Here is a 27,500-nt window from a genome sequence, read left to right as displayed (position 1 = left end):
TCGAACTGTCACTCATGATACCGATTGAGTTTTCATGACAACGGTGCTGGCATGAGGCAGAGTGACAGAGCAAACGGAAACGCACGAACAGTTAAGCTAACCACTAGTACTAGTCGGAACAGGACGCAAAGATGGCGTCGGCTGCATACTGACGTCAGCTGTGACGTCACGTGAATACCCCCTATATTATCATCATTAAATTATAAAATTCTTTAAACAAACCCTGAATAAATAAAAAAAAAACTGTCCGAGTTATACTTCAAAAATTTTGCCTTTTTGTATTTTGGCGAAGAGTGTTTATTTTTATAATGTTTTTTTTTCTCGCCAGAGCACATACCGCGATTCCGCTTGGTGCGACGGCACTGCAGTTACCCGCTGCGCATGCGCAGAATAGGTGCTTGTGCATTATGGCAAAAGAAAACTGACAGAACTAATAGATCCTTCTTATCAACAGGTTTACAGCAGCGCCCGGCTGCCCGTAGTGTTCTTTCCCTAGCGGCGAATGCTATGAAGAAGGTGCGCGCTGGAGCAGTGCTATCTGTGCACGTCTGTATTTCAGTCGGTCTTGCGGTGGAGCCGTGGAGCAAACCTCTCGGCTCTGCCGTCGGGGCCGTCGAGGTTGCTGCGCTGCCGAGCGTGCGGTGACCCGGTCACGCCGGCCGCTGGCATCTGAAAAATACTTTAGTATTGTTTCTTCGTGTAAATAAAAAGTCACTGGATACAGCACTGTCAACGACGAGTAACTTGTGAAGATCACTGGCCAACACTGAAGTGCTGTTACGAGGGATAACTGCGACACAAGCGAGTTTTTTCACACAACCACTGCTGCTGCCCGGTCGATCCCCAAACGTTTGTTCGCTCTGCTGCTGAATGCGCCGCGCAAAGCGCACTTAGGTTTATTTTATTATAATTGATGGCCTTCCTCGTGCATCGGTGATGAAATTCCATCCTTTATTACAGCGTTGGCCCGTTCTGAAGCGCAGTCCGCTGCCTCTGCGATGGGAAACTGGCTAGGCCTAGCGACGACTAGGGCAGGTATGGATCAGTGCGTTTCGTCGCCCGGCGCGCCGCGGGTGGCATCGTGGCCGACAGCCTCGTACGTGTACAGGCATGCTGTTGTTGCACGAGTATAGCAGGCAATCCTTCTGATAACATTGCTGTTTTGTCTTTTGTACGAGCGTGAATCCATGTGAAGCTCATCAAGCCAGGCAGACTTTCGACTCCGCTGCGCGGTGACACCGCCGACTGTGGGCGGAGCTTGAGGGAGTTCGCTTGCCGGACGCACGCTGCTCCATATGTGTCCCCGCTGGCACTGCGGCGGCAGTTCGCAAGCGACGTTCGCTGCGGCACGCCGGTCAAGCTTTCGCGCATGTGCCCCCTGCTTTATGCCGAAACCACGTGATACAATTCGTTACACAATGTTATTCGCTTGAGATGAATAGTTCTAGATTTCGAATAACAAGCAATGGAATCAAATAGACCGTCGAATACATGAGAATTTGAGAGAAATACTCGCACAGGCCTATAAACGTGTGTATGCTCTCTCCGAAATGGCTTTCTGGCTGCCTCGTCTCAAGCGTTCTTTGGCGTTTCATTTTATTCTCTAGATGTAGCGTCGATATAGGACTGTGTTTCAAGAATATAGGACTGTGTTTCAAGCAGGGAGCTTCTATCTCAAAGGGAAACGTGTTAGTATACCTGGCTGTCACTCACGTGCTTTGAATCATGTCGGCTAGAACTCCTATTAACCCACAGAAGTTGTAACTAAGTTTGCACTGCGCTTATTTTCCTGCGCGACCTGCTTGTACTAACTCCACGCCAGGCAGCTAACAAATTCAACTTCTTATATAATTAACGTGCCCTGAATAATCTTGTGGGCATCTGCACATAATCCCACGGCGACTGAAATAGGTTGGCTGGGTAAGGCGTGAAGAGTGCAGTTGGCCACTTTTATCGCGTTTCTGAACTTGCATTAAGTATTATATTTTGCCGTGATTTGTTGTTAAGGATTTTATTTCGCAAAAATCTGAAAAATGATATTACCTTAGAGCGATATGTACGCTAGCATGTTCGTTATCAACACTAGCCGCTACAAGAAGGATACGGACTTTTTTTTTTTTTTTTTTTAATATTCAGCTAGAAACAACACCTTTCGCAGGCAAAGTGTCTCTTGCATGTCTTGGAGAGATGAATCAATCAAGCAGAGTTCACTAAAAACGCGGCGAAATTATCACTATCGCATTTTGTCGAAGACTGGGCCATTTGGAAACATTCAAAGAGAATAAGTGTCGTTCTCAAGCTCGCTTGATGCCTACCATGGTTGTACATAGAATGATGCGCCGAAGTCTTTGATTAGCCCACATTGAAATCTTGATGGGAAGATGAGAAGGACGTATACTGCCTTCATCCGCATCTCCCAAGAAGCTCGATAGTTCCGAACAACTGTTGAACAATGCATCTTGCGGATGCATTTTGGGCGAATGCAGCGCGGAGTTCGTACTTTTACTCTTCCGAACCTTTGGAAGTCTTGTGAAAGGTGGTTGGTCTTTGGGGTTTAACGTTTCAAAGAGACTCAGGCTATGAGAGACGCCGTTATGGAGGGCTCCGGAAATAGTCTTGTAAATGTTGCATCGTGCGTACGTTCACGTTTTTCCTCTACTTCCCAAATCGAAGTCACCGGGGAAGCTAGCGCTGGCAGGATTTACCTCTGGAATGATATTATGATAGTTCTGCGCTTTGTCATTGATTTCCTCACGAGATGGAAAATAATAAGTTTGGGAAAATTTTCTCTTATATATCCGACCTAGCTTCGACAAGTTGGGCAGCGCTTTTTCAGTTTTCACAAAATGTTTGATTTTTAGTTTATTTCTTCTCATTCGGGGCTGGCCAACATGTGGCTCCATCGGATTAAACCAGTAAACTATACTTCTGCTCGCTCTGCCCATCTTCCCCATCTACGATGTTTTTATGCACTTACGGGTTACGTAGTTTTCTTCATTAAGATCCAACATCACGCGTAACGCCTCCAGCTGCTAATATTTTTTGCTAATATCTTTCAGGCATGCTTCGAGGCAATTTTCTTTTAGCTCAGCTTCTCTGAAAGAGTGACGAGTCAGTGTCTCCCATGGTTTGCCTTGGTGCAGATCAAACTTCACAGTTCAATTGCGCAACCTTCTTACTGAATGTATTCCTGTTGCTATTGCCGTTTCTCACAATTAAAAACCATGTTGAAATTCACATGGAGAGTAGCAGCGCAAGGAAACAAGAACACAAGAACACACCGAAAAACAGGACTAGCGAAGAACACACGAAAAAACAGGACTAACGCAATCCTGCGCTGATCCTGTTTTTCCGCGTTTTCCATGTGTCCTTGTTTCCTTGCGCTGCTCCTCTCCATGATGCCTCACCGACTGGGCTACACGAAGGTATTAATCTACTGAGCTAGCACAACAAGTTCTATATTAATAGGCGAGGAGCAGGAGTTTCTTGTGAGAAATAACGTGTGCCATAGTGGAATAAATTATAAGTGTTTTGGTTTCCAGCAAAGTAAGCTTGCACAATGCTCTTGTCCATTAGTTCGAAACGTTTCGTTGATCAGACGACGTAAAGACCGCTTGCTTTGTGACTGAGGGAGACATTTTCCATTACTTAACGGTCATTTACAGTTCAGATCCGAGGCTGGACAGGCAAGAACACCCTGCGCGGTGTTCAAATTATTTTGAGCTCTCTAGATTTTTTCTCTTCACGTTCAGCGATAGAGTTGTTAGCTGAGTTAATAGGCTTGGCTATTCTGTGCTGATTTTTTCTTCTACTCTGTTTTTTTTCGGTGCAAATAAGATAACACGAAAAAATTTCCAACGTCACATCCACGCTTGTGACAAAGATAAGATAGCGAAGGGATAAGAAGTTGAAAGAAAACTACGAAAAAAAAAAGAGAAGTCGAACAATGACACGAAATTTACTCATTGTTTTTTTGTTTTTTTTTTTTGCAGCCACGGTAATTTTGGGACGGACACGTGCGCACACGCAAAGAAAAGGGACCCGACTAAAGTAAAAACGAACCGTAACCGATCATTGCTAATTGCGAGCTCTCAACACCGCCGTCACAGTCTGTATACGATTTGTTTCACGGCACTGCAAAAAATAACGCGTTCAGGGCATATTATTAGATAGGGCTATGTATAATGACAGAATGGTTTTCTGTGCTTGTGCAGTGGAAATGCGCTGCTCAATGCTACGCGACTGAGCATCAAGGCACGCCGCCTACGTGCGCGCTGCCGTTTACCGGAGCGGAAGAAGTGGAGTGTGTTCTACGGAGAGCGTCCCGACGACTTCCTCTAATCTCACCTAAAGCGAACAACTCAGAAAGCACACAGGCGCTTCCTTAATCTTCGAGAGGAATTAACCGTAGCAAGCCGTTTAGAGGGTGGTGTGACGATACTTTGTAGAAGCAGACGGAGCACGGTCAGCACGGTGAGTTGGCGGATGTCAGGTACATCGCTACACTTCTGCAGCGAATCACGACTCGGTGGGCGCTGTAATAAACGTACGCAACTACGCGTTACGTGTGGCGTTCCAACATATGCTTGCGAGTAGGTAAAGTTGGGGCAAGTCTCGGTCTATTTCGTTATTTATTCCCTCTTTTGCTGGAATTTTTCTTTCTTCTTCAAAAGAAAACAGCATTAGGCCAAGACATGCGCTTTATTTTATTCTGGTTATAGGCTGCACGTCCCCAGGAGGAAACTGTCAACGAGACTGCACTATTACATCGACAGATCATATCGGTCACTTAAGGGTGATGACAGAGTAGCTCCCAAGAAGAGGAAAACAGGGCCATTTGTGGGAAGGAATCAAGTGGATGGATGAGGTGAAGTTAAATGCTGGGATATGACTGCCCAGCTCTCTCAGAGCGGGTCAAATTGCAGGTCTATGAGGGAAGCCAGAAATGGGCGCAACTTGGTTAGCAGCGGTGACGGTGATTACGACCACTAATGAGACCGTTATTACTGTAGCCCTCATTACTGCTTACTTTTTTACTGTGGTTTGCAGCAATCGAATGCTTCTAAATATACCATTTAGCGCACTTGCACTATTGCTTCCAATCTCGAATTTTACTGATGTGTGAGTTTATGTCTGAAGTCGTGACCTTGAACGAAAATGAAATTAGGAGGACCTCGTTAAAAGGGTATGATGCGATAGCGGTCTGTGGTCGTCTATGATTGCTCGCATATCCATTGGCATACAGTCGCAACTTGCGAGACACCATTTTACGGGAATGACCGGACTGTAAAAGAAGGAGGGCACACCAGCCGATTCCAGCATGTCTTTACTGACGTCCCAACATGGCGCTCATCCTACCGCTCGAGCCCTCCTTTCGCGCTTCTTCATTTTCGTCCTTCTCAAGCTTCAGGCGCCAATCTTCAATACAGACTACATTAATATATACACCCCTTATTCCCAAGCCTTCTAATCGTGCTTTGTGTGGCCAATTCTTTAGCGAAGCTGGCTCGCAATTCAATAGGCATGGATTAAAAACCAGCCTAACATTTCTCTGTATATGGTGTGGGGTGCTTGAAATTCTCGCGCGAGGCCACGTAACTGACACCATAGCCCTGTCGACGAATCGGGACGTTTTGTGAACTGCTAACTGCGCCAACGACGGCAGCATCAAACTCCGATTTCGCTAGTTGGTCGGTATCAATCGGACCCCAGTTGGCGTGGCGTGTAAACCAAAGTCGTCCTCCTCGCCGCCATCGCCACTGGCAGGTGGCGATTGTCCGGGAAATGATTGGTCGGTGTTTTGTGTGTTGTCTAGAGACATGTATTGGTTGAATTCGCAGGAACTGCCACCATGGGCAGCATTTTTGAGACTGGAATCGAACCTTGCACCCCGAGAGACACGCTACTCCCAGGCCATGTAGGCACGTTATTACTGCTTAGTTAAATCGGGGATTGATCCATGTCGTTTAGTTTTTCACGTAATGAGGCGAACTGCTTGCTAATGTGTATGTGCGACCCGAAACCGAAGTGCTAGCGCACCGAACTCGCATTTTGCCTAGCCACGCTAAATCGGCTGTCTTTCTTTCATATTTCACTCGGGGAAACCTATGTGCTCACAGGGACTAAGAAATATAAGCGATAGCACGGGGATAGAAATACGCATAGTCAGATCACACAAATCACGCGATGTAAAGGGTCACTCAAAAGAACAAAAGAATGAAAACAACTCACAAGCCGGCATGAAAAAAAAAAACCCAAGAAAAATCCTCTGGCATCTTGTCAGTGTCGCACCTACCTCGTCCTTTTCCGCAAGGTCAGTACTCCTAATCTTGCCACTTCTGCCGCCTCTGTCATTTATGTTCGCAAGCTGGTTCTCTAAGTAATAGCGCCACATCACCCCCCCCCTCCCCCCCCCCCGCCCCCCACACACACACGCACACGAAAAAGCTTACTCTTGCATGAGCAAAAGTAAAAAAAGCTCGGTTGTGACAGAGCAGCTCTCAAGAAGGGGGAAACGGAGTCACGGGTGCAGAGTATTAGGCGGACGGGTGAGATTAAATTATATGCTGGAATAGGACTGCCCAACTCTCTCAGGGCGGGGCAAATTACTGCGCGAACGACAATGTAGCGATGTTATTTATCGTTCTTTTCAAAGCGCTTACCTGTTTAGCCCACACAATTGCTTTTGCAAGAAAGTGGCGGTCAACATACAATGCCTTTTGGGCACGGCACAAGCCTAAATTGGCGTCTCTTATCGCAAGCAGGCGCTATCGATTTCATTAAAAGTGAGTGCTTCGCCAGCTCTTCGCCATATTTTCGTTGGTTCTTCGCTAGTAGCAGCTACTGATGTTGGAACGCACGAACATAAAGTGAAGTTAAAAAGCAGAAGCCCTTTCTGTAAAAAAAAAGAAGAAAATAATTAATTGTGGTTTTGCTCTGGTATAACCCTAGTTGAATTGCGAAAGCAACGGCGGAAGCTTCCTTTGCCTGTTACAATATTCCCCTACGTGCCTGGGTGCAGTATAGGTAACGAGAATGCAAACGGTTCTGGCAGGTTGATTCTGATATCACCCTCCCGTATGAAAGGAGCGACCCGAGTTGGCAGCTCCTGCCCGTGGCATAGGGGAAACGTGAATTCAAACGTCATGAAGGGACACGGCACACGGGCCCGGACATGGCACACAGCGACGAGCGGTTAGACCTGGCGTAGTATTGCTTTCGCAATAAATTATAAAAAAAAAATAATAGCTTAGCCTCATCAAAGTACCAGTGAGAACAACATCTTGACTGTTCCGCGATGGCGATAACGGACCACCGAATTGGTTGGCGGGAGTTTCCCTTAGTGCCAGCCAGATGGTTTTGATTGCATTCTTCTGGGGCCAGTTTGTCTTTGACCGCTGGCGTGCACTGGCGATTTCATCGTCGCGACTGCCTGGCAGGTAATCCCAACCGTCGCTTCTGCTGACATTGCGGGTGGAAATGCGCGTGGACAAGAAAACGACGGACGATAAGCGCTGTGCTTGTCTCGGGTGCTTTGTAGGCCTGCAGGATTGCTGTACAAGTTTGTTGTGCCTGAAGCTATACGCATGGCTGCACTGTCGCTGAAGGACCCGCTCTGCGGGAATGCACGTTGTTCTCCAGCTGGATAGCAGCGATGCACTTCAGTACTGAAGGATGTGCAAATGACAACTCTGAATGCGCCGACGATACTTCGCAATGCACCTGGTACGTGTAGCATGCCAAGGTTGTGTCTACCGATGGATTTTCACCAGAGAGTAAGGAGTTGTCCTGTGTAAAGCTATAGAATGATGCATTGGAACAGAGCTCGCTAATCAGAGACTGGTGAATTTACTTTTTTTATGCCATTGCTTAGGCCTGCTCTTTCTCATGAAGTCGGGAGCGTGCTCATACGCACACGCGAGCACGGTTTGAAGTGGTGTTATCGCCTTGGTAGTCTGCAGTCACATTTACCGTATGCTCGTTGGATCCGGTTCAGTGATACGCCTAAGCTCTATATTTAATGTAAAACAAATACAGTAGCCAGGGGTTAAAATATGGTCCGCCCGATTTTTTTTTTTTTTTTTTTTCACATAACACCACATTGCTAATCACGTCAAACGATCACCTACATGTCACAAGCATAGTCGCTTTTTTTTTTCATGCTACCTGATTACATCGACTATGAGGGCCACCATAGCGGAAGGCTTCATATATATAATTTCTACAATCTGGGTTATTTAACGCAAACTGACACATCACACTGACGCGAACAACTTGCTTTTCGCGTTAATCAAAACGTGGCCGCCGCTGCTGGAATCGAACCCGAGCCTCTCGGAATCGGCAGTCGAGCACCCTAACTACTGAGCCATTCAATGACAGAACATCCTTAAGGAGAGAATATGCGCAGTATGCCGTTTAGTGCCCTCTTCTTGATGCCACTCGGTTCTTAGTTCCAAAAATATATTTCTGACACAGTATCTTCCTCGCCCGCCGCCATGGCTAAGTGAATTTTACCTTTTGCTACTGAATGTCAGGCAGCGGTTTTGACCTGGGCCACAGCAGCCACATTTCAATGACGACGAAAGCCTATCACGCTAGTATACCAAGTTTAATTTTGGTGCACATTAGGGAAACAAGACAGATAAAAATTAACTGGTTAATCCTCCCTCAATATCAAATACCTATTCTGATTTAATAAAGAAGTTACTCAAGTTATCAGTTTTTGCTCGGATACAAATACAGAACTGACTCCTTTTGTCGAAATGAATATATGTAGGACTTTTTAATTTAACGACTAGGCAGACTGCTTGATCTCTAATGATGTGACATTGATCAAAACGTTCACAACCTGCAAAAATGTTTGCTCTGCAACTGCGCAGTGGTGGACTCCTCTGGAAAGATCCCGAATGGCGTGATGGCCGGAACGGGGGCCTCGTTCGGCCACTTTGACCAGTGCTTGGACATCACAGTGACCGGGGATCAGTTCCGCGGAAAGTTCTGCAACCTGGAGCTCTGGCTCAAGGACCTACCCAGGCCCAGCCCGAGCGCCGCTGACGTCATCGAAGACAGCGAATCGGTGAGGTCAATGTGGACATGAAGATAAACGCTGCAGGTACTTAATGTGGTACTATCACTCACGTGCTAATCAAATAGTATGCTTACTGCTTTTCGACGCAAACAATATGTCGAATGTCCACTTTACTTTTTTTGCTCGGAGCTATTTGCAGTGCTTTTGTCAAGCACGCATTTGAGGGCGCAGTACTAAAGCGCGCTGTGACTTCGCTATTTATGCGTACACATGGCTCGCTACGAGATATTGTTTGAAAACCTTTGTTTGCAAAGCGGCTACATACTGTAGGGATAAAATTTAGAGGACATTATTGATGGTCGGCCAACGCAAAAACGGGTATTTATTTGTTACTAGGTAAATTGGGTCCAGTCAAATTAATTATTCAAGTTTTAAACCACGGGAGACACGCGGGTGTACCATACATAGATGACTGCAGAACATCAAAAACACAAGCAATGGCTGAAATCTTAAATGTTTGTGAAAAGGGGACGTGTTTTGAAGATCTAATTTGTCTCTGTCTTGCTTACTAGCCGCAAACAATCATGCTTAACTATGCCTAGCAGCAATGGCTGTCACAGCGTACGAAAGGAGAAAAATGTGCACCGTTAAAAAAAATAGTGTTTCTCAAGTGGCGGGACACTTGTTATCCACATAGACAGGTTTGTACACACATAATCTGGTGATTGTTTTTATTCCATCGATTAGATTCCGATGTTATCCATCGCACCAAGTACCGATACCGGCACAAAACAAGCTATGTATTTGCTTCAGCCAATAATGCGGTGCGCAAAAATAAAAAAATTCGCAGCAAATCTCTTTATGTCTTAAGGTAATAAACAACTTATAAAAAATAAAAAAAAGGGGGGGGGGGGGACGGTGTAGAAAAGTAACATGACTTGATTCGAACCTTTCACGTGACATCAATATCAAAACGATCCTAGCAGCTGCTAGATATTCGATTGCACGGGTTGGTTTATTAGATAATAGATTAATAAAGTGCACAAGCCGGTTAGGAAGTCTTATTACGCGCAGGATCTACGCGTCAGCGCATTTAAAGGAAGTGCGTTATGCCAGGTTTGATCTGTTTGGCAGCGCCCTGATTCAGCAGCAAAACGAAACCCTTCTCCGGAAATTCTGCAGGAGCTTTGAAGGCCGACCGGTGCTGCCGCGAGCTGCACCCAGATCGTAAACGGAGGGAAAGTAAATGAGTGACGGTGCTTTCGGAAGGGGCCATGGCTGAAGCAAAATGAAAATAATTTATCATGATGTCAACGTAGCGAACGGCTTGTTCTTGTGGCGTGACAGGTGCTGACCTTTTTCTACGACAACGGCTACTGGCTCCAGCTGTTTCCCGCGAGGCTGGGCGTCTGCATACCGTCCACGTGCAGCCGCGAGGATCTGCAAAAGATGGCTGCCAAAGGTACGCGAGAAGTTGCGAAAGAAATAACACAGGATGGGTCTTTTTCATGGGTGCCATGCTTGTGGACAGCAAACTGTTTTATGCAACAATTATTCGCTCCATTATATCTACAGTTGGTACGTAAGGCTATATATAACCTGTGCTAGAGGCAGTCCCTTTTTGCGAGGTATACACGCAGGGCGCGTGGGCACTGCACACTTCGACGTCTATAAGCCTGGCGGTAACACTATGCAAAAACTGCAAAGACAGCCATCTGGTGACTGACCCACGATGTCCTGCACGTTGGCAAGCAATACAGCACCTGCGTGCAAAACTTCAAACAAAGGGTGCTGCAGGCTGTACTACAACACGTAATACTAGCGTCAACATTCGAGCACTCAGATGCCACACATTTAACGGAAACCATGGACCAGCTGATCCACGGTGTCCAGCAAACAAGGTTCCCCTATTTAATTCTCACAGTGTGACCAGCTCTAACGTGACAATAGCCGCCATCGATGTAGTCGAGAAACGCCGTCGGTCGTGCCGGCGACGCAAAGGCAGCAGTAAGATGGCAAATGTTGGAGCTGCTACTCCGGTGGCTAATATTCAAGGTTGCAATGCTACACAGGGAGACCGTGCACCAGCATCGTCCGCAGTTAGACCGCCAGGAAGCAGGACCGTTTCCCCAGCTTCCCAACACGCTCAGGATTCTCGCAAGGCCCGCCCTCCTACAAAGTCAGCACTCTGAGCCTTCTACTGCAGCTACCTACCCAGTCACTGTTTCCCGTAAGGAAGCCTCGCCTGCGCCAGCGCAGCAACCCATAAGCCAGTTTTCCAAGCAAGACCACCAGTTCCATTCTGCTCGCGAGGCCACGCAAACCCACCACAATCTCATTGCGCTTTTTGTTGAGCGTATGGATTGTATGGAGCGCAGCAAAAACCAAATGGTTGCTGCTCTGCAAGCCATAAGCGCAAGTCAAAACCAGTTGATAAGGCTTACTCAAGTTTTTTTGGAACGTCACCGTGGCGGGCTCCAGCCAACCGTCTAACCTGCAACCAGGAGCCACGTGGGTCCTTCAGTGAAACTGCCGTTCTTTTGCATACAAAAAGGTAGAGTTTCTGCTCCGCTACTCGGTGGGCAAGGAGGGGGGGTCCCACTGTGCTCCTGCGGCAAGAAACCCGAGTTCCCACTGCAACACTTCCAGGATATATTACTTATCAGGAATCAACCATACCGCATCGCCAGCTGCCAGTGACTAGACCAGACAGCACCGTACGTGTGGCATAAAGTAGTCTATAAAGGCAATGCAGCGGTTCTGGCTGCCACGTATATTCCACATGTTGAACTAAATCTCAGACGAGGGTGCACAGCTTACCAGGAGATCGCTAGGGACCGTCCTAACGCTGTCTAAACGCGATTTAGTGGTTGTGTCGGTTAACGTATGACCGTCTATTCGCAGCAGCGTCTCAAATGATTGGTTTTGGATCTCGGACCTTCAAAAGGGGCACCCTGGTGCTGTTGTCGTGATTGGCGGCGACTTCAACATGCAACACACTGAATGGGGATGGGGATCGAGGAGAGACACGCATCACAGCTCAAACTTGTGCGCGCGATGAATGCGACGCACTTCAGTCTTTTCAACGACCCCACCCAAGCTACCCATGTGAGTCAGAATTCCCTCCAAGGTGACACCATGACTGACTTTACATGGACAAGCCATCCCCGATTTTTCACTTGGGATGTGCGCCCGCACACGTGGGGGAGTGATCACAATCCTTTATTTATTACACTTCAGGACCACAAGCCAACACGGACTAAACGTACGGGACGTGTTCCGGAAGCAACTGTAGCGGAACGTTGAAGATCCTGCGGTAGACCAGGGTTTGCCTCAGCTTATACAGGAAATGCGGCAGGTGAAGTTTTTAGCAACGAAGGAGTACAAGGTGATGGAGGGCGCACCTTCTCGGGACCTTCATCTCGCAAATATTTGGAAGCAACGCCTTGACGCCCTGCGTGATTACAGAGCATAAGGAAGAAAATCATCATCATCAGCCGTCTGAGCTTAAGTACGTCTGAGCCGCGCGAATATGCCAACAAATTGTCCTCGGATCGATGGCATAATTTCTGCTCAAGTTTTAATGGTATAATGGGTGCGCAACGCATATGACAGCTGTTCCGCACGTGGCAAGGAAAATCAAAGCGCCGTACTGCAGCAGAAACAACGGCTCTCCGCATGCGCATAACGGAAGAACAGCTGACTACTCAGGCTGGTGACATGTTTTCCCGCAACTTGGTGCTATACCGGATCCTTCAATTTACGCCAATGACTCCGACACTCAAAATACTCAAATTTGCAATGTACCACTTCACTAAGATTTGGATCAACCTTTTAATATTTCTGAGCTGCACACAGCTTTAGCAAGGGCAAACACCACCAGTTGATCGGGACCAGACGGGATTGCCGTCTCGAAACTTCGCAATCTTCCGGAAGGCTATATTGAGCGCCTCCTCGATGTCATAAACATTTGGACGACAGGTACATTTCCTGGACCCTGGAGCGAATCGCTTACTGTACCGATTCCTAAGTCGGGAAAGCAACCCAATCAACTCAGTACCTGTGCAAGATTATGGAACGCATGGTCTTGGAGCGCCTTGTTTGGCTTCTAGAAAAAAAAAAAACAGTGAATCCCATCCTCACCAAACAGGATTCCGCCGGGCGCTAAACTCCCACGACGTGCTCCTCATGCTGCGGCATCAGGTTTTTGACGTGCACTCGTCGGTGCAACCGAGAGAGTGGTTGCCGTAGATGTCCGCAAGGTATACAACTCTGAACCCCATACAGCCATCATCGAGAGCGCCAAGTTAGCTGGACGGCGTGGCCGTCTACTTACGTTCATTAAGAACTTTCTTACCTACCGAACGTACCAAATTAAAGTAGGCGACCATGTTAGCAATTCAAGACCCGCCACAAGAAGCGGTTCTTCCGCCCACACTATTCAATCTTGTAATGTCGAGACTTCCGCCGCTCCTTGCTGCCATTCCGTCCCTGCATTATGCCTTGTATACAGACGACATCTCCATCTGGGTAACGACAGGATCTGTGGGTGAACAAGAACACTCTCCAGCAAGGCCTAGATACCATCGGAGATTTCTTAACCCCAGTGGGCATACCTGCATCGCCGGAGAAGTCTGAATACGTTGTAAGTCTTAGTGATCCACACAGGCAGGCGGAAGCAGTCTGAAGATTATACTGTATGCATGTCCGGCCAACTTATTCGACGCCAATCTACCATACGAATTCTAGGGGCGTATCTTGATCAAGACAGAAAGGGCTAGTAAAGTAAGGTCACAGTGCAAGACACTCCTACGCCTCATTAGCAGAGTAACCATGCAGTCTCCAGTGTGGTACAAAGGAGAAGACCCGCCAGATAATTGCAGCCCTTCTCAACTCCCGCATCATGTATGGATAAAATTTTCATATCACCACAAGAAGACAGTCTGAAAACCTTGAAACGCTCAACCGAGAAGCCATCCGCATAGTAACGGGTCTGCAGAAACACACACCCCTAAAAGAGCTGTACGTACGCGCACAGCGGCATGAGCCTGCTTGCGGAGATTGCTTAACAGGCAAATCTTGCCCAAAGAGATCGGCTGAACTCTACCCCAGCTGGCCAGTGCATCCTAGAGGAACTTCTTATTGCGCCAAACAAAGAAGTTCGCCCTTCAAATCGTTATGTGTATCCGCCTTGGGCCCCGGCAATTCCGCTGGCAGATGGTAGGCCATTTCCACGAAATATGGCTCCTCGCTGTGGCAACTCGAAGTGACGCAAGCATTTCGCTAAGGCGCATAGCCGCAACGTAGCAAGCAAACCAGCGGCTACTGCCACAATAATATATACTGATGTGCCAGAGACAATACTTCCCCCAAGCAATGCCAATGACAGCGACACTGATGTTCCCAACTATATCCGGACGGTGGCGTGGGCCAATGTCACCAACCATGTGGTGAATACATCCACACTGCCCATCGTCGATGACGTTGACACTAGCTGTGGAAGTAGGCAGCCCTTTTGAAAGCTGCGTAGTAGGTCCTACAAACATTTCCAAAATATGATTCCAAGCACAGACTATCTCTTCACGGACTCGTCTAGCGCGTACGAAGTGTGCAGACGAGTGACGTCGAGTCCGCCAACGTACCCTAAAATAACCGATGATTTATTTGCGGCATTTGACGAACTCAATCTCAAGGTAAACATTAGAGCGACGATTTGTTGGGTGCCTGCACACGCAGGCATTGAAGGCAACGAGTGGGCCTACAGCGAGGCGCGAGCAGCAGCACGCAAAGTATCAACCACACCGAACGCACTTTCCACCATAGCGGGTACCAAAACATGTCCGTTGGAACCCTCCACGTTCAAAGCAATCGCGAGGAAGAGACGGCCCGAGGTCTCTGAGCACCTCTGCAATGGAAGAGAGGAACACGGCGAGAAACAGGCGCGCCGCATTCCTCCTATGCCGGAGGAGTTATCGAGGGCCACACAGATATTAGTCCCCCGCTTCGCAACTAACAAACTCCGTCATTGAGGCAAAAATTATTCCACAACGACCCCGACGAAGGAATGTGCCGTCGCTGCCGAAGTCCAGCGACCGCTGACCATATAGTATGGGGCTGTCAAGAGTGTTCTGACATTCGAGTCAGGGCTTTCATCGAAATTTCAATTGCCATCCATCCAGCCAGCTACATCGACTGTGTCCTTCCGCTATCCCGACAACGCGGCCGTCGCTATGCTATGGGAAAAGCTCGGAGAGTTTATTGACTTAGGCCCCAGAGCCAAGGTTTATGGCAGATGTCAAGGACAATCCAACCAGCACCCGACTTGGCCGCCGGAACTGTGGTGGGGTCAGATGCCTGCACAGGTGCCAGAAGCAAAAGTGCATGACTCAGGGCTATCAATAAACGTGTTTCAATCAATCGTACAATAGTATTTGGCACAGCTTTCACGTAGCTGAAATCGCACTCCTGTTTTTTTTTTTTTTAGTTTAGCAGCTTGGTACCGCATATTATGGGATAATAATAATTTTATTATGGCAGGGGTGCGCACCCATGAAAGTGTATATTCGCTGTGAACAAGTAATGAACTGACACTAACAAGAGCAAAACAAATAAAAATTAAAAAGATTAACAAGTCAGTGTTTTTCGTTTGTCTACATGTGTCTGGCACAATAAAAATGCAATACATTGCTAAGCATATTTTGATGGAAACGAACTGGTCGGCAGCAAGAGTCGTGTACATCACTGGAGCTTCGACTCGACCGACTTCATTGTCGCGCCAGTTTACAGCAGCGCTTGCTGTACACAGCAGCGAGGAGGGGACTATTCTCGTTTAGAGGCATGCATTTTTGCTTCCTTCCACTGGAACATTTCTTTTTAAACACAAGCGTCGAAAGGGCTCGTAGGAGCCGTGAGATATGCAAAAGCGCGCTCGGCATACGCATTTTGTGCACCGGCCGTGTAGGTGAGGAGACCACGAGGCTGAGGAGCCACTACCGATATGTTAACAAGGCCGATGCATCATCCTCTTTCCCAGCTGAGACCGTCACGACTATGAGACGGGCGGTGGAGCGTCGGCAGATGAAACTGCGCGGGGCGGTATGAGTGAGTTAGGAGGCACCTCTTGTCTTGACTCCGATACGTGCTCGCACTTGCTGAGACTTCACGGCACATCCTGTAGCCGTGCGATTAAGCTGCCGGGTGCGCTGGCCTTATAAAGCTCTCAGTGGTTACTACAGAGTACTGCGGATGACAGGCCTGTTGAAAACGCAGTCACTAGCTATCCATGCCTGTATTTGAGGAGAAAATCTGGGGCGCAAGAAAAAATAAAAAAAAAATCACGCGATGTGAGTCTTAATTTCTCCCATGAACGCACGATCATAAGTAAATTCTTCATTTTTTTCCCCTAATAGTAGAAATGACTAAATAGCGAGCAGACTAGAGTGCGCTCTGGTTAGCCGCATGATTTCAACACCATTACAAATGACCATTGTTGCTCCTCACGCACAAAATGTCCGTGCAGCGTCGCAGGACTTCCAGATTACGGCGAACGTGACGTCGTGCCAGGTCAAGGAGCCCATCACCTTTTCCCAGGAACAGCTGGTCGTCCTGTGAGTGGGCAGGTTCCTCACTTTGCTCTGCTTACTCTCCGCGTGCCTACGCAAACTCTTCTCACTCGTATATGCCACTGCTTCGGTACATTATCTGCATGCTGTCCCAGGAAATTTCAGAACGTAAGAACAGGCTGCCGCTTGTGCAGCTGTGGCCTGCGCTGGATTAAGGTGGGGACTAAGGAGGCTGCTGCCCAGGGCCTCGCCTCTGAGAGTAGCAGGAGGGGGCCTATTTATTCTATCTTGCTTTATATATCTAACCACAAATAACGGAACTAATGAAGAACAGGTATGGAAGAAGAACCAAAATGAGGAGGTGGGGCCTCCACCTAATCGGACCTAATTGTTTAGCAGTTGGGGAGGCCTTGTCGAGTTACAAAAACAGGAATTCTTCACCACTACGGAGTTACCATCCTTGTGAGGTGAAAATCGGACAAGAGTTTTTAATGGCTTCCTGTGAATCCCTTCATCCTGCTGCAGTGGACATTGTTGAAAAAAATGTAATTGAAACAATAAATGAAATAAAGCGGAAAATTCTTTTCTGTCGCCATCATCATCATCACCCTACCTCTTAAATGGTTCCATCAGTTCTTTTCTGCTGCTTTAGGGCAGGAAAATAGGCCATGTAAGATAAAGAGAAACAGTCTTAGCAAGACTCCAAGCTGGGCTTGTTGGTTCATAGTTGCTAAAAAGATTTGCAGCGCTAATGAATATGCCTTTTTAGATAGATATGGAAGATTATAGCTCATCTCTTGATAACTTCCCATCACCCGCTGCATATATATTCTGTGTTTGCATGAATTAAAGCATTGTTGAAAGTGTAGCGCCGTCCTGTGCATCTTTTTTCTCTGTGTCGTCTTTTAGCGCTGTAAATCTTTTTAGTACCTAATTTCTTACCTCCGCGTCTGATTGTTAATGGTTGCGCTTGAGTTCTGTGTGCTGCAAAACTAACGTATCACTCTCGCACTAATCACAGTCACCCATATCTTGTACTTTTTTAGTTTCGTGTAGTTAGAATGAAACGGGGTATATTGCAGAAGTATAAAGTATAGCAGTGTGGAGGGACCACCTAGGGGCTAGGGAGGGGGGGCTTTACCCAGGGCACTGGCTGTGGCGCGATTTGTTTGCAAAGCAGCATCTGAGTGCATATTCTCCGTTTTATGTAGTGATGTTGCACTGAAGTTCCAACTGAAATACGGTTGCACAGTAATGAAAGATATTTTCACAAATAATCGGAGGTCTGTCGCGAAATTAATGGTTCTGGTAAGCCATCTTTAACACTCTTGCACGAGTCGATCAATACGTTGCCAGTAATGACATGAGAATTGCGCAGTAGGCTCGATGGCACTGAGTCTTCTGGTCTAATTCACAAATAGAAAGTTTTTTGATTGAGCTCTGACCGCTGAGAGGCCGAGAAGTGAGGAACGCTCCAATGGATCCACCCTGTTCCATGTCCACCCAATCCTCGACAGCTACTTCGCGAAGTTTCTGGGCCTGTAAAAGGCTATAACTACGAAGTCATTATACTTGGCGTTACTTCTTTTCAGATCCTGAAAGGCAAATGAAATAATTGAATTCACGATAATTCAGGAGTGATTCAAAAACGGAGCAGGAATCCGCAAGTAGGGAGGGGGCGCATTTGAAAAATGCCGGAGAGGAACATTTAAGATTTGCCTTGCGGGCATGTCAAAACAGCGTTCAGGGGTGGTGAACGGTGTCGGCTTTAAGAGCCGCGAATTTCTGGCGATGGGACTCTTATAATCAACGAAAAAATAAATATTTTTATCGATTCCATGCCTAGAAGCGACAGAATCGCCGACAGTAAACGCTCTGGTGCTCCGCCCCTATACTGTGCGAAGCGCGCCGGCGGCGAAAAACAGCGAGCGGAAGCAAGTGGAAGCCCGCCTTATTTGGTTTGGTTTTGGTTCGTGGGGTTTAACGTTCCAAAGCGACTTAGGCTATGTGAGACGCCTTAATGGAGGGTTCCGGAAATTTAGATCACCTGGGGTTCTGTAACGTGCACTGACATCGCACGGTGCACGGGCGCCTTTTCACCCCCACCGAAAAGTGGTTGCAGCGGCCGGGATTCGACCCTGCATCCTTGGGCGCAGCAGTTGGGTACCACTCCACCACAGCGACGGGGTGAAACCAGCCTTGTGATGTTAGCATGGGGCTCCTCGCTTCCGAACCTTCGCCAGCGCACTCGCTTTTGTGTGTCTGCATTCAGTTGAGTCTGAGATTGGCTGCGATGGGGGTCACAGCTTGCCTTGGTTTCTCTCATTCAGGGGAGTGGAAGTCTAAATCTATACGGGTGCCAGATACGAGTTTGGCGGCATGTTCAAGAAAAATATCATTCCAAATAGAGCTTTTCCTGCAACGTATACTGCACGCGCACCTTGTTCCCTCGCCACCGTTCCAGAAAAACGAAGCCGCCGTACCTATTCGTCCCCGACAGGCGTTTCCTCGGGTGACAAAACGATGACCGATATATTATGGGCATCTTCGAGGCTCACACAAGTGCGCACGTAGTTCCCGTATCATCCTAATTTGGTTCGATGGCATCCTTCGGTGAAAAATAAGCTAAGTGCCATCCTCGAAGCGCAGTTCGTGACAGGTGTCAGCACAGACGGAGGGCGCACACCTGCTCGGGCTACATGAAACCGGCGTTTGTTGGAACTACTTTTCCAAAGTATAGTCAAGCCGGAATTATATGTAAATTTGCACCACACAGGGGAAGCTAGATGTCAGTGCAGGTGGACAGCGTTAAGTGTGTTTAAGAGTGTCGCCGCGCTTAGTTCGCGCCGAGTGCTTTCTGCAGCGACTGTCGTTCATCGCGTGACGCTGTGCAAATCGCACTAAAGCCGAGCAGCGACATTAAACTTCCTGCGAGCAGGGCTAAAATACAGTTTGACTCCGCTCACAAAAAAGCTCTCAGTAGACTCTGTTAGGCGGTTTCGCGAAGAAAAGTGATAAAAGGAGCAGAACACGAGGTCTGTGCTGCGTTTCCACATCTCGCCTCCACTGAAAAGCGGTAACCGTGCCGCGGGCATTAAGCCTATAATTCGAGTTGAAGAGCACAATTTTGTTACCACTAATTTATGGTGGCGGGTTTTCTCTATAAGATACTATTACGTCACAAAAAAGAACTTAAAGACGAAAAAATATTTGAAAATATGAGCGGGATGCGGCTATACAGTCTTCATTCCTACGCTTATTTTGTACCTTTTGTGGCCTAAAACTTTCAATGACCTTAGTCTGGAAGCAATATGGCTACTTTCTCATGCAGACATCTTTATAGCCGCTAGTCAGGCACAAAATATAGAAAAACGCGCATTAAATGCTTACTTCGCACCACGCGCCAAAGTATTTCACATCTCTTCAGTTTAGCTGTCGTGCCACCGTCCCCGCCGTTGCCCGCGTTTAGCGCTGCGCCTTGAAACGCTATAGGCCCAAAGGATGCGCAAGAATTCTTTTCCTAGCCCCTGGTGTAATCAGAAGCGCTCCATAGTCCCGAAGTTTGTTGTCTGAATGGGCACATCGGAAACACAGCAGAGCGTTCGCCCTCTCTCTGTCACAGCAACACAGAAGCAGACCCCAGTTGTGACGTCATGGCTGAGGGGATCATTCGAGACGGGCCCCGAAGCCGTGCGTGGCCGGGTCAGCGGCGTATGATTTTCAACTCTTAAAGGTGTTTGTGCTTAGCTATGGCCTCTTTGTACGTGCTATTCGTGTTCCAGGTGAAAAATAGATTGAATACGGTTTTAGCTCAATTTCAATCGGCCATCTCACGTCTCTTGACGTCACACAACCCTACAACCAATCAGAGGCCGGCCCCATCGCCTGCCAACTACCATGTGCCAGAAGCATGCCTGTGATGTTCTGGAGAACGGGGCCTTGGACGCTGTCGCGTTGAAAAGTGTATCGGACAGCCTCCCGACGTGCGCTTTCCCAGAGCAAGTCATGGAGGAAACAATCACGGGCAACCGTTTTGCTTTTTACAGCTGCATCCTGGGCGTCATCTTACTGCTGGCTGTTGTTGGCACTGCACTCGACGCTCTCTGCAAGCAAGACGTCAAGCATACGCCCTCTGTTTGCGGCAAGTTCATTTCCATTAGTGCATGATATCCACCTTTGACGCTTAATCAGTGCTTATGACATCCTGAAGGGAGCTAGATCACGTGGTTACCCTCTACCTTTGCGCCGCGTGTTCTTCGAAGAAAGAACCGGATGCGTGCATGTTTGTCCTTGCTCTGGGTTGCGAGACGTTGCCGTTGTACAGGCGGATTTGATTTTTGACTAGCCTGCAGCCTGAATGCAGCCGCCACGATGTGACAATATTTGGAATGTGACGTCACCTAATTGTAGTATAAGTTAAACCCGAGGGAGTACTTTGTTGTGGCATTCTTCGCGGCATGCAGAGCGCTCTTTTCTGATGTAAGGGCAATGTCGGCTTTCGCGGCTCTAAAGTACGACCATATACTAACTTTATTTAATTATGCAGTGTGAGGGGCATTGCCGCCTGGCATCTTTTCGTGACAGCATGTTCATTCATAAATGTCAGCCACAACATCACAAAATCGAGAATGCTACGTCAAGAAATAAGGCTGCTTCGACTTCTAGCATCCAGCTGAACATGCTGAAATCTGACAACCTCACCCGCGTTTTCAGAAGAAACCATAGTGACAAAAGCATGTCTCCTGGTAGACAATATTTTTTCAGCAGTGATTATAGCCTCAGGGTAGAAGAGAAATGGTTGTATGAAAGGTTAAACCTTTAGTCCTTATAGAAGACTAGAGAGAGAGAGAGAGAGAGAGAATTAGATAACTTGGTTCACTTTAGAGTTCAGGTAACATTATACGTCAAGCTATAGTGTAACATAAGAAGGATTATCGTCATCAATAGTGTTTCTCCCTAAATGAGTGCAGCCGCATTCATAATGTGCTCCTGAAAAACCTTTCAGTTACCATGTAAACCATCAGCACTGATGCCACACGATAAATTTTGCTTTTATCCGCCCGGTGGAAGGGCTATTTCACTGTCTCGCTGCTCCGTGAGCATGGAATGCACTATACTATAGCATTACCTTTCTTCCCCATGACGCTGACATATGCAGGCCGGCTAGCGGAGTCCCTGGCGGGCTTCTCTTTGGTGCGCAACACGCGGGCGCTCTTCCATCGCTCGGAGCACGCTACCGGACCGCTGGAGGCTCTTAACGGCATGCGCGTCGTCTCCTGCTTCTGGATCGTGCTGGGACATATTTACTTCCTCACCGACCTCTCCACGTACATTCGATTCAGTGAGTCTTACCACGGCAGCACACAGTTTCTTGCTGCATAGACGATGTGGATTCTGCATAGTGCTCTATCTACACTCATCGTTACTCAGAACACGATTAGAACATTTCAGCCTATAGTTAGCGCGGAGAGCTCCCGTCGGGCGATAGCCCCGTTCCTAATGTACCCTTGTGTGTCTTGTCTGCCTGCATTCAGCTGCTGCTATAAGAGTGTAGGGGGAAGGGCGTATACTTCGAAGCGGGGGCCATCCACTAGAGCGCTTCAGCCCCAACACCGATGGCGTATGCGAGAACGGTATAGCTTCGCTCAAGCAGGCCTGCTGTTCGGCGTCTGAGTAAAGACGCAATTAGGTTAGGTATAAAAATAAATCATCATCATCATCATCATCATCATCATAATCAGCCTGATTATACCCACTGCAGGGCGAAGGCCTCTCCCATATTTCTCCACTTAACCCGGTTCTGTGCTAGCTGCATCCACTTGACCCCTGCGAACTTCTTAATCTCATCCGCCCACCTAAAAATCATCATCATCATCATCATAATCAGCCTGATTATACCCACTGCAGGGCGAAGGCCTCTCCCATATTTCTCCACTTAACCCGGTTCTATGCTAGCTGCATCCACTTGACCCCTGCGAACTTCTTAATCTCATCCGCCCACCTAACTTTCTGCCGCCCCTTGCTACGCTTTCCTTCCCTCGGAATCCAGTTTGTTACCCTCAGCGACCATCGGTTATCCTCTCTTCGCACTACATGTCCTGCCCATGCCCATTTCTTCTTCTTAATTTCCACTAGAATGTCGTTAACTTCAGTTATTTCTCTGACCCACTCTGCACGCTTTCTATCTCTTAATGTTACCCCTACCATTTTTCGTTCCATAGCCCTCTGGGTTGTCCTCAACTTAAGTAGAACTCTCTTGGTTAGTCTCCACGTTTCAGCCCCATAGGTGAATACAGGCAAGATGCAACTGTTGTATACTTTCCTCTTGAGCGATACCGGTAAGCTTCTAGTCATAATCTGCGAGTGCTTGCCAAATGCGCTCCATCCCAATCTTATTCTTCTTGTTATTTCCTTTTCATGGTCCGGATCTGCTGTTACTACCTGTCCTAAGTAGACATATTCGCCTACTACTTCCAGTATTTCGCTACCTAATGTAAACTGCTGTTCCTTCCCGAGGCTGTTGAACATTACCTTAGTCTTCTGCATATTGATTTTCAAGCCTATCTTTCTACTTTTTCTGTCTAGGTCATCAATCATTATTTGCAGTTCATCCCCCGAGTTGCCTAGCAAGGCAAAAAATAAATCATTGGAAAAGAAAACGCCTGTGAGAGTTATCACAGGATTAGAAGTTTCGTTTGCGCGAGCGCCTTGATTCATATTTTATAGTTCCAGCCAAAGAGCACAGGCATCGCATGGGGCTTAACCGATGGACTTTGAAGATGGTTCAGTGAAAAAAAAAAAAAAAAAAAAAAAGAAAAAAAAAGAAAAAAAAAACGTGCAAGATGATTGCGTCAGAAAATAAGGAACAGTACAGCACGACTTTGAGTCGTAGTAGGAAATGATTGTGAGAGGATAGATAAAGTCCGAAAAAGGGAGAAAGAAGAAACAGAACAAGGCTCTTTATACGCTTTATTGAGCTAAGTCACCCCTACTTCTGTCTGCAGGAGTGCACACGTCTTCAGTGTTGCGAATGCGCTTAACTGGTGGAGTCAAATGAAACATGATGGTCCTAGTTTTCAAAACCATCATTTACCGGAACGGGCGTTCTATGAAGGCATAGAGATAGCATTTCTTTCCTGATCAGCAAGTAGAAGGAAGAGGGTGAGGGCGTCCAGTCAAAGCAAGAGCGCCGGCTCACCCTTTATTCTTCTTCCTGTTTGAGGTCGGCGATGCACACAGGACAAAGGTTTGTATCTTATTTTGTCGTCTCGTTAGATTTATATTAGAGATTCCATAAAAATTACTTCCGACTGGACTACTGTCGCTTGGCTGAAAAACGCCGGTTAACCCACGGTGTTTGCATGTTTACCTAGCGCTTCTGGTAAAAATTACGCATCGCAGCCTTCCGATAACATTTCCATTTTGCTACAGCATTGCTGACTACGTGTAAATTTACTAATTCTTATGGATGAGTGGTTCTTGAAGCGTCGGCCTTTCTTAATACGTTGCCTCGACTTCCCTTTTCAGCTTCGCTAACCAAGTTGCAAGTCCTGTTCAAGGATTTCCTGTTTACACTGGTAGAAAACTTCACGCTACCGGTTGATACTTTCTTTTTTATCACGTGAGTTACCAACGCTTCATGTTCTTAAGCGCACAGAGGAGATGTGCGAGGAAAAATAATCGCACTTTAATGCCAATGTTATGGGATATTATATAGGATACGCCAGTCTCTTCGTTGATGCAAGCGCCTGAAGTACCAATTTTACCTAAGATGTGCAAATTCAAAAAGACGGTACTAGCAAATACTAAACAAACACCTCAAATGTTTCTTAACGTAGAGAACAAATTCGTTTCATCAACGCTGCGGTTGTAAAAATAATCAGGCATGGGGTTTACTTCTGAGCCCTCGCGGCCCTTCTAAGGCTCAAAAAGTGTCGAAAGGTGTCCTTACGTTGTACATATTTAAGGCCGAATGAGTGCGAGATATGCTCCGCTGCAAACAAAACTCATTTCTTTTTTTTTTTTTTTTTTTTTTTTTGCCAAAGACATACGCGAAAAAGCTGAAGTACAACTGACCTTTAAGGCAGCGAGCGCGGACGAAATATAGTAATATGTTCAGATTCATTGGCTGAAGGGAGTAGCCGAGATCACGGTCACCTTTTATCGAAAGCATGCACAATCTGAAAGGGTGATGCTGTTTTATGCGTTTTCGTATTCTTTACATTCCTTTTTCAAATGCATTGTCACATTGTCTGAAATTTTCCCAGTGTTGTTCTTATATCTTTGACACAACGTTAAGCCTTGTCGGCTGCATGTCTGCAACAAAAAAACAAACTCACTCCTGTAAATATCCCTGAACGAATTGGCAGTATTATTAAATAAATAAAATAAAAAAGTACATTCTTTGTCAAAAATATACAGCCCAAAGCACTATAATGAGGCTTCTGTAAAGGTTACTGTAATACTAAGCTCGAAAAGCATGGGGAAGATATTTTTCGTCATCTGCAAGGTTACGAGCGCTGAAGATGCGAAACGCGGCCCGTTACAGTGCTTAAAAGGGAACCCATTAGATTATAGAGGATGCCCGAGCTAACTTTTGCCAAGAGTTAGAAAACAAAACATTTGAAGCAGGCCAGGGAAGCTAGTTTCATAGAGCTGCCAGCCGTCTTGCGCTCCTCAAGCAATTTTTGTTTTGAAATTAACTACATATAAATTAAGATAAATTTTCTAAATTGATAAATATGACTGGACAATAAATGTGATTAGTAAATTTCGAGAGCACCTTCAGAAACCCCCATTCCATTTTCTTTTTTTTTTTTGGGGGGGGGGGGGGATAAGGAAAGCTTCATGTGTACATTTTTTTTTTCGACCTTCGAAGAATGCCCGCGAAATACAAAAAAAAAAAAAAAAATCACATGACTGGCGCATTCGCGTGCCACGATTATCAACCGTGGTTGCAGTGATCGAAATCAGCGGCGCCCGTGGCTCCATGGCCCCGTTACAGAGGCAGGCCAATATGTATGCTTTAGTTTCTTCGATATCGTCACCCTGTCGGCGCACTTGACGATGCAAGTTGCAGCGAGCAGCTCGCCGCGCTCTCTGCAACCATCGTCAACATATCAGCCTATCGGTGGAATTGGGCTGTCAAGCCACTGCAGCGGCTAATTTCTTTCACTCAAATCACGATTGAGAGCACCACAATCGTGGCGTGCGAATGCGCTAGTCACGTGATTGTTTTTGTATTTTGCGGGCTTTTTTTAAAGCTTGAAAAAAAAAAACAATAACAAAAAAGATACACGAGAGGCTTTCTTTATCTGAAATAAACGGAATGGGGGTTTCAGAAAGTGCTCTTGAATTTGCAAATTACATTTATTGTCCTAATTGTCTTAATAATCTCAATCACTAACTAGTTTAGTCTCTTATTGTCTTAATTATCTTAATAACTAACTAGTTAATTACAAAAAAATATCTGTGGTGTGCCACACAGCTGGCAGCAGTATGCTAGTGGTTTCCCTGGCCTACCTCAAATGTTTTGCTTTTTAACCCTTGGCTAAAGTTAACTTGGACACCCTGTATATTTTTGACAGACTATACATTAATGCTTGGCTTGATAGCTAGATATGGAAGAGTGTCTGAATTTACATCAGAAATATTTAATGTCCCTAGCTTCATTTTTTAACTTACAGGCTGTTGGCTGCAAGTCGCATCGGGTGAGAAAAAGTAAACTGGAGAAATTGCGCTCTAATTTCATCGGTTGCTTGTGGTAAATTAGTAAAATAAAGATTATGGCTAATATTTTTATACCTCTCTATAACATTCATTATTACAGCGCAACGACGGCACGGAACAAGAGGAGGACACAATAGCGCTGTTGTGTCCTCCTCTTGTTCCGTGCCGTCCTTGCTCTGCAATAATGAATGTATGTAACCAACTCGCCCAAAATGTTCTATTATGGATCTCTATAACAAGTGAACGCACGCAAATATCAAGATAACTATCAAAAATACTTGCAAGGATTGGCGTAAACTATATCATATAAGCTTAGACAGCAGGTTTAGATAAAATTTAAGTGTGAAATTCCTGCACTACGGGAACCTTTTGGGCTTTCGATCCTTTGATGGTTGAGTTTATGGCATCAATCTGAAATAACGCGCTTTCGTCACTCCACCGGCAAATTCTTTGTTCTTTCTTTTTTCCTTGATTCGGGGTCGCTTTTCGGGTTTGTTTTCTCGACAGTGGCCTTCTCATTTCATACAACCTCACCAGGAAGTGCCTCCAAACGAAGAAGAGCATCAACCTTTGGAGTATGATCTCTGCAGTTTTCCACAGATACTGGAGGTAATGCATGCGGTTATTAACCTACAAGATGATCACGCAGGTCCCTTCATTAATTTCTTATTGCACTGCAGCAAAATACGTTTCGTATTATGGTTTATGAATGTGTATGTGCTTTCGGTATTAAGTACCTACGTAGTCAATAGATAAATTTAGCTTGCCGGAGACGTATTGACGTAGACTTACTGACGTAGACGTACTGACGTACGTAATGTCTGCACATTTCTAAAGAAAAAAAAAAAAAGACTCCATATTTAACTCTACAATATGAAGTGTTTATGACACTCCTCTATTCTGCCATTGTTTGATGCTGATCGAACTACTTCGTGTGAAAGTTTTGCTGCTCCGGCCGGAACTGATAGCATTTAAATTAAAAATTATGTTGAGGCAACTTCATATCATGTTATCCCCAGAAAAAAAAAAAAAAAAAAACATTTTCTTTCTTTTTATTACACCAGGCTAAGGTACCTTGTTGGGAGTGACTTGTCAAAGTTTCGTGGCCCGACGCTTTGGTACTTCGACCGCCGCTTTTGGTATTCCTCCTGCCCCAAGCGATTACACTCCACTCGTCATAA

At 46.4% G+C, this 27,500-nt stretch overlaps 1 protein-coding gene across 1 annotated transcript in view; it reads left to right on the top strand.

Annotated features, from left to right (window-relative positions):
- Positions 1 to 27,500, top strand: part of LOC146203519 (nose resistant to fluoxetine protein 6-like) — a 99,295-nt gene that overhangs the window by 54,673 nt on the left and 17,122 nt on the right. Inside the window, exons 2-8 of the mRNA XM_084588821.1 lie at positions 8,880 to 9,076; positions 10,376 to 10,490; positions 16,548 to 16,635; positions 20,637 to 20,731; positions 21,749 to 21,931; positions 24,118 to 24,211; positions 26,827 to 26,928. Coding sequence (XP_084444947.1) covers positions 8,880 to 9,076; positions 10,376 to 10,490; positions 16,548 to 16,635; positions 20,637 to 20,731; positions 21,749 to 21,931; positions 24,118 to 24,211; positions 26,827 to 26,928 — 874 coding nt within the window. The remainder of the gene's footprint in view (positions 1 to 8,879; positions 9,077 to 10,375; positions 10,491 to 16,547; positions 16,636 to 20,636; positions 20,732 to 21,748; positions 21,932 to 24,117; positions 24,212 to 26,826; positions 26,929 to 27,500) is intronic.

Source organism: Amblyomma maculatum, chromosome 1, assembly GCF_055883805.1.
Source record: "Amblyomma maculatum isolate TAMU_Amacu chromosome 1, ASM5588380v1, whole genome shotgun sequence".
Lineage (NCBI taxonomy): Eukaryota > Metazoa > Arthropoda > Arachnida > Ixodida > Ixodidae > Amblyomma > Amblyomma maculatum.
Note: the sequence above shows the minus strand (reverse complement) of the source record. Positions and strands in the feature narration are given on the sequence as shown.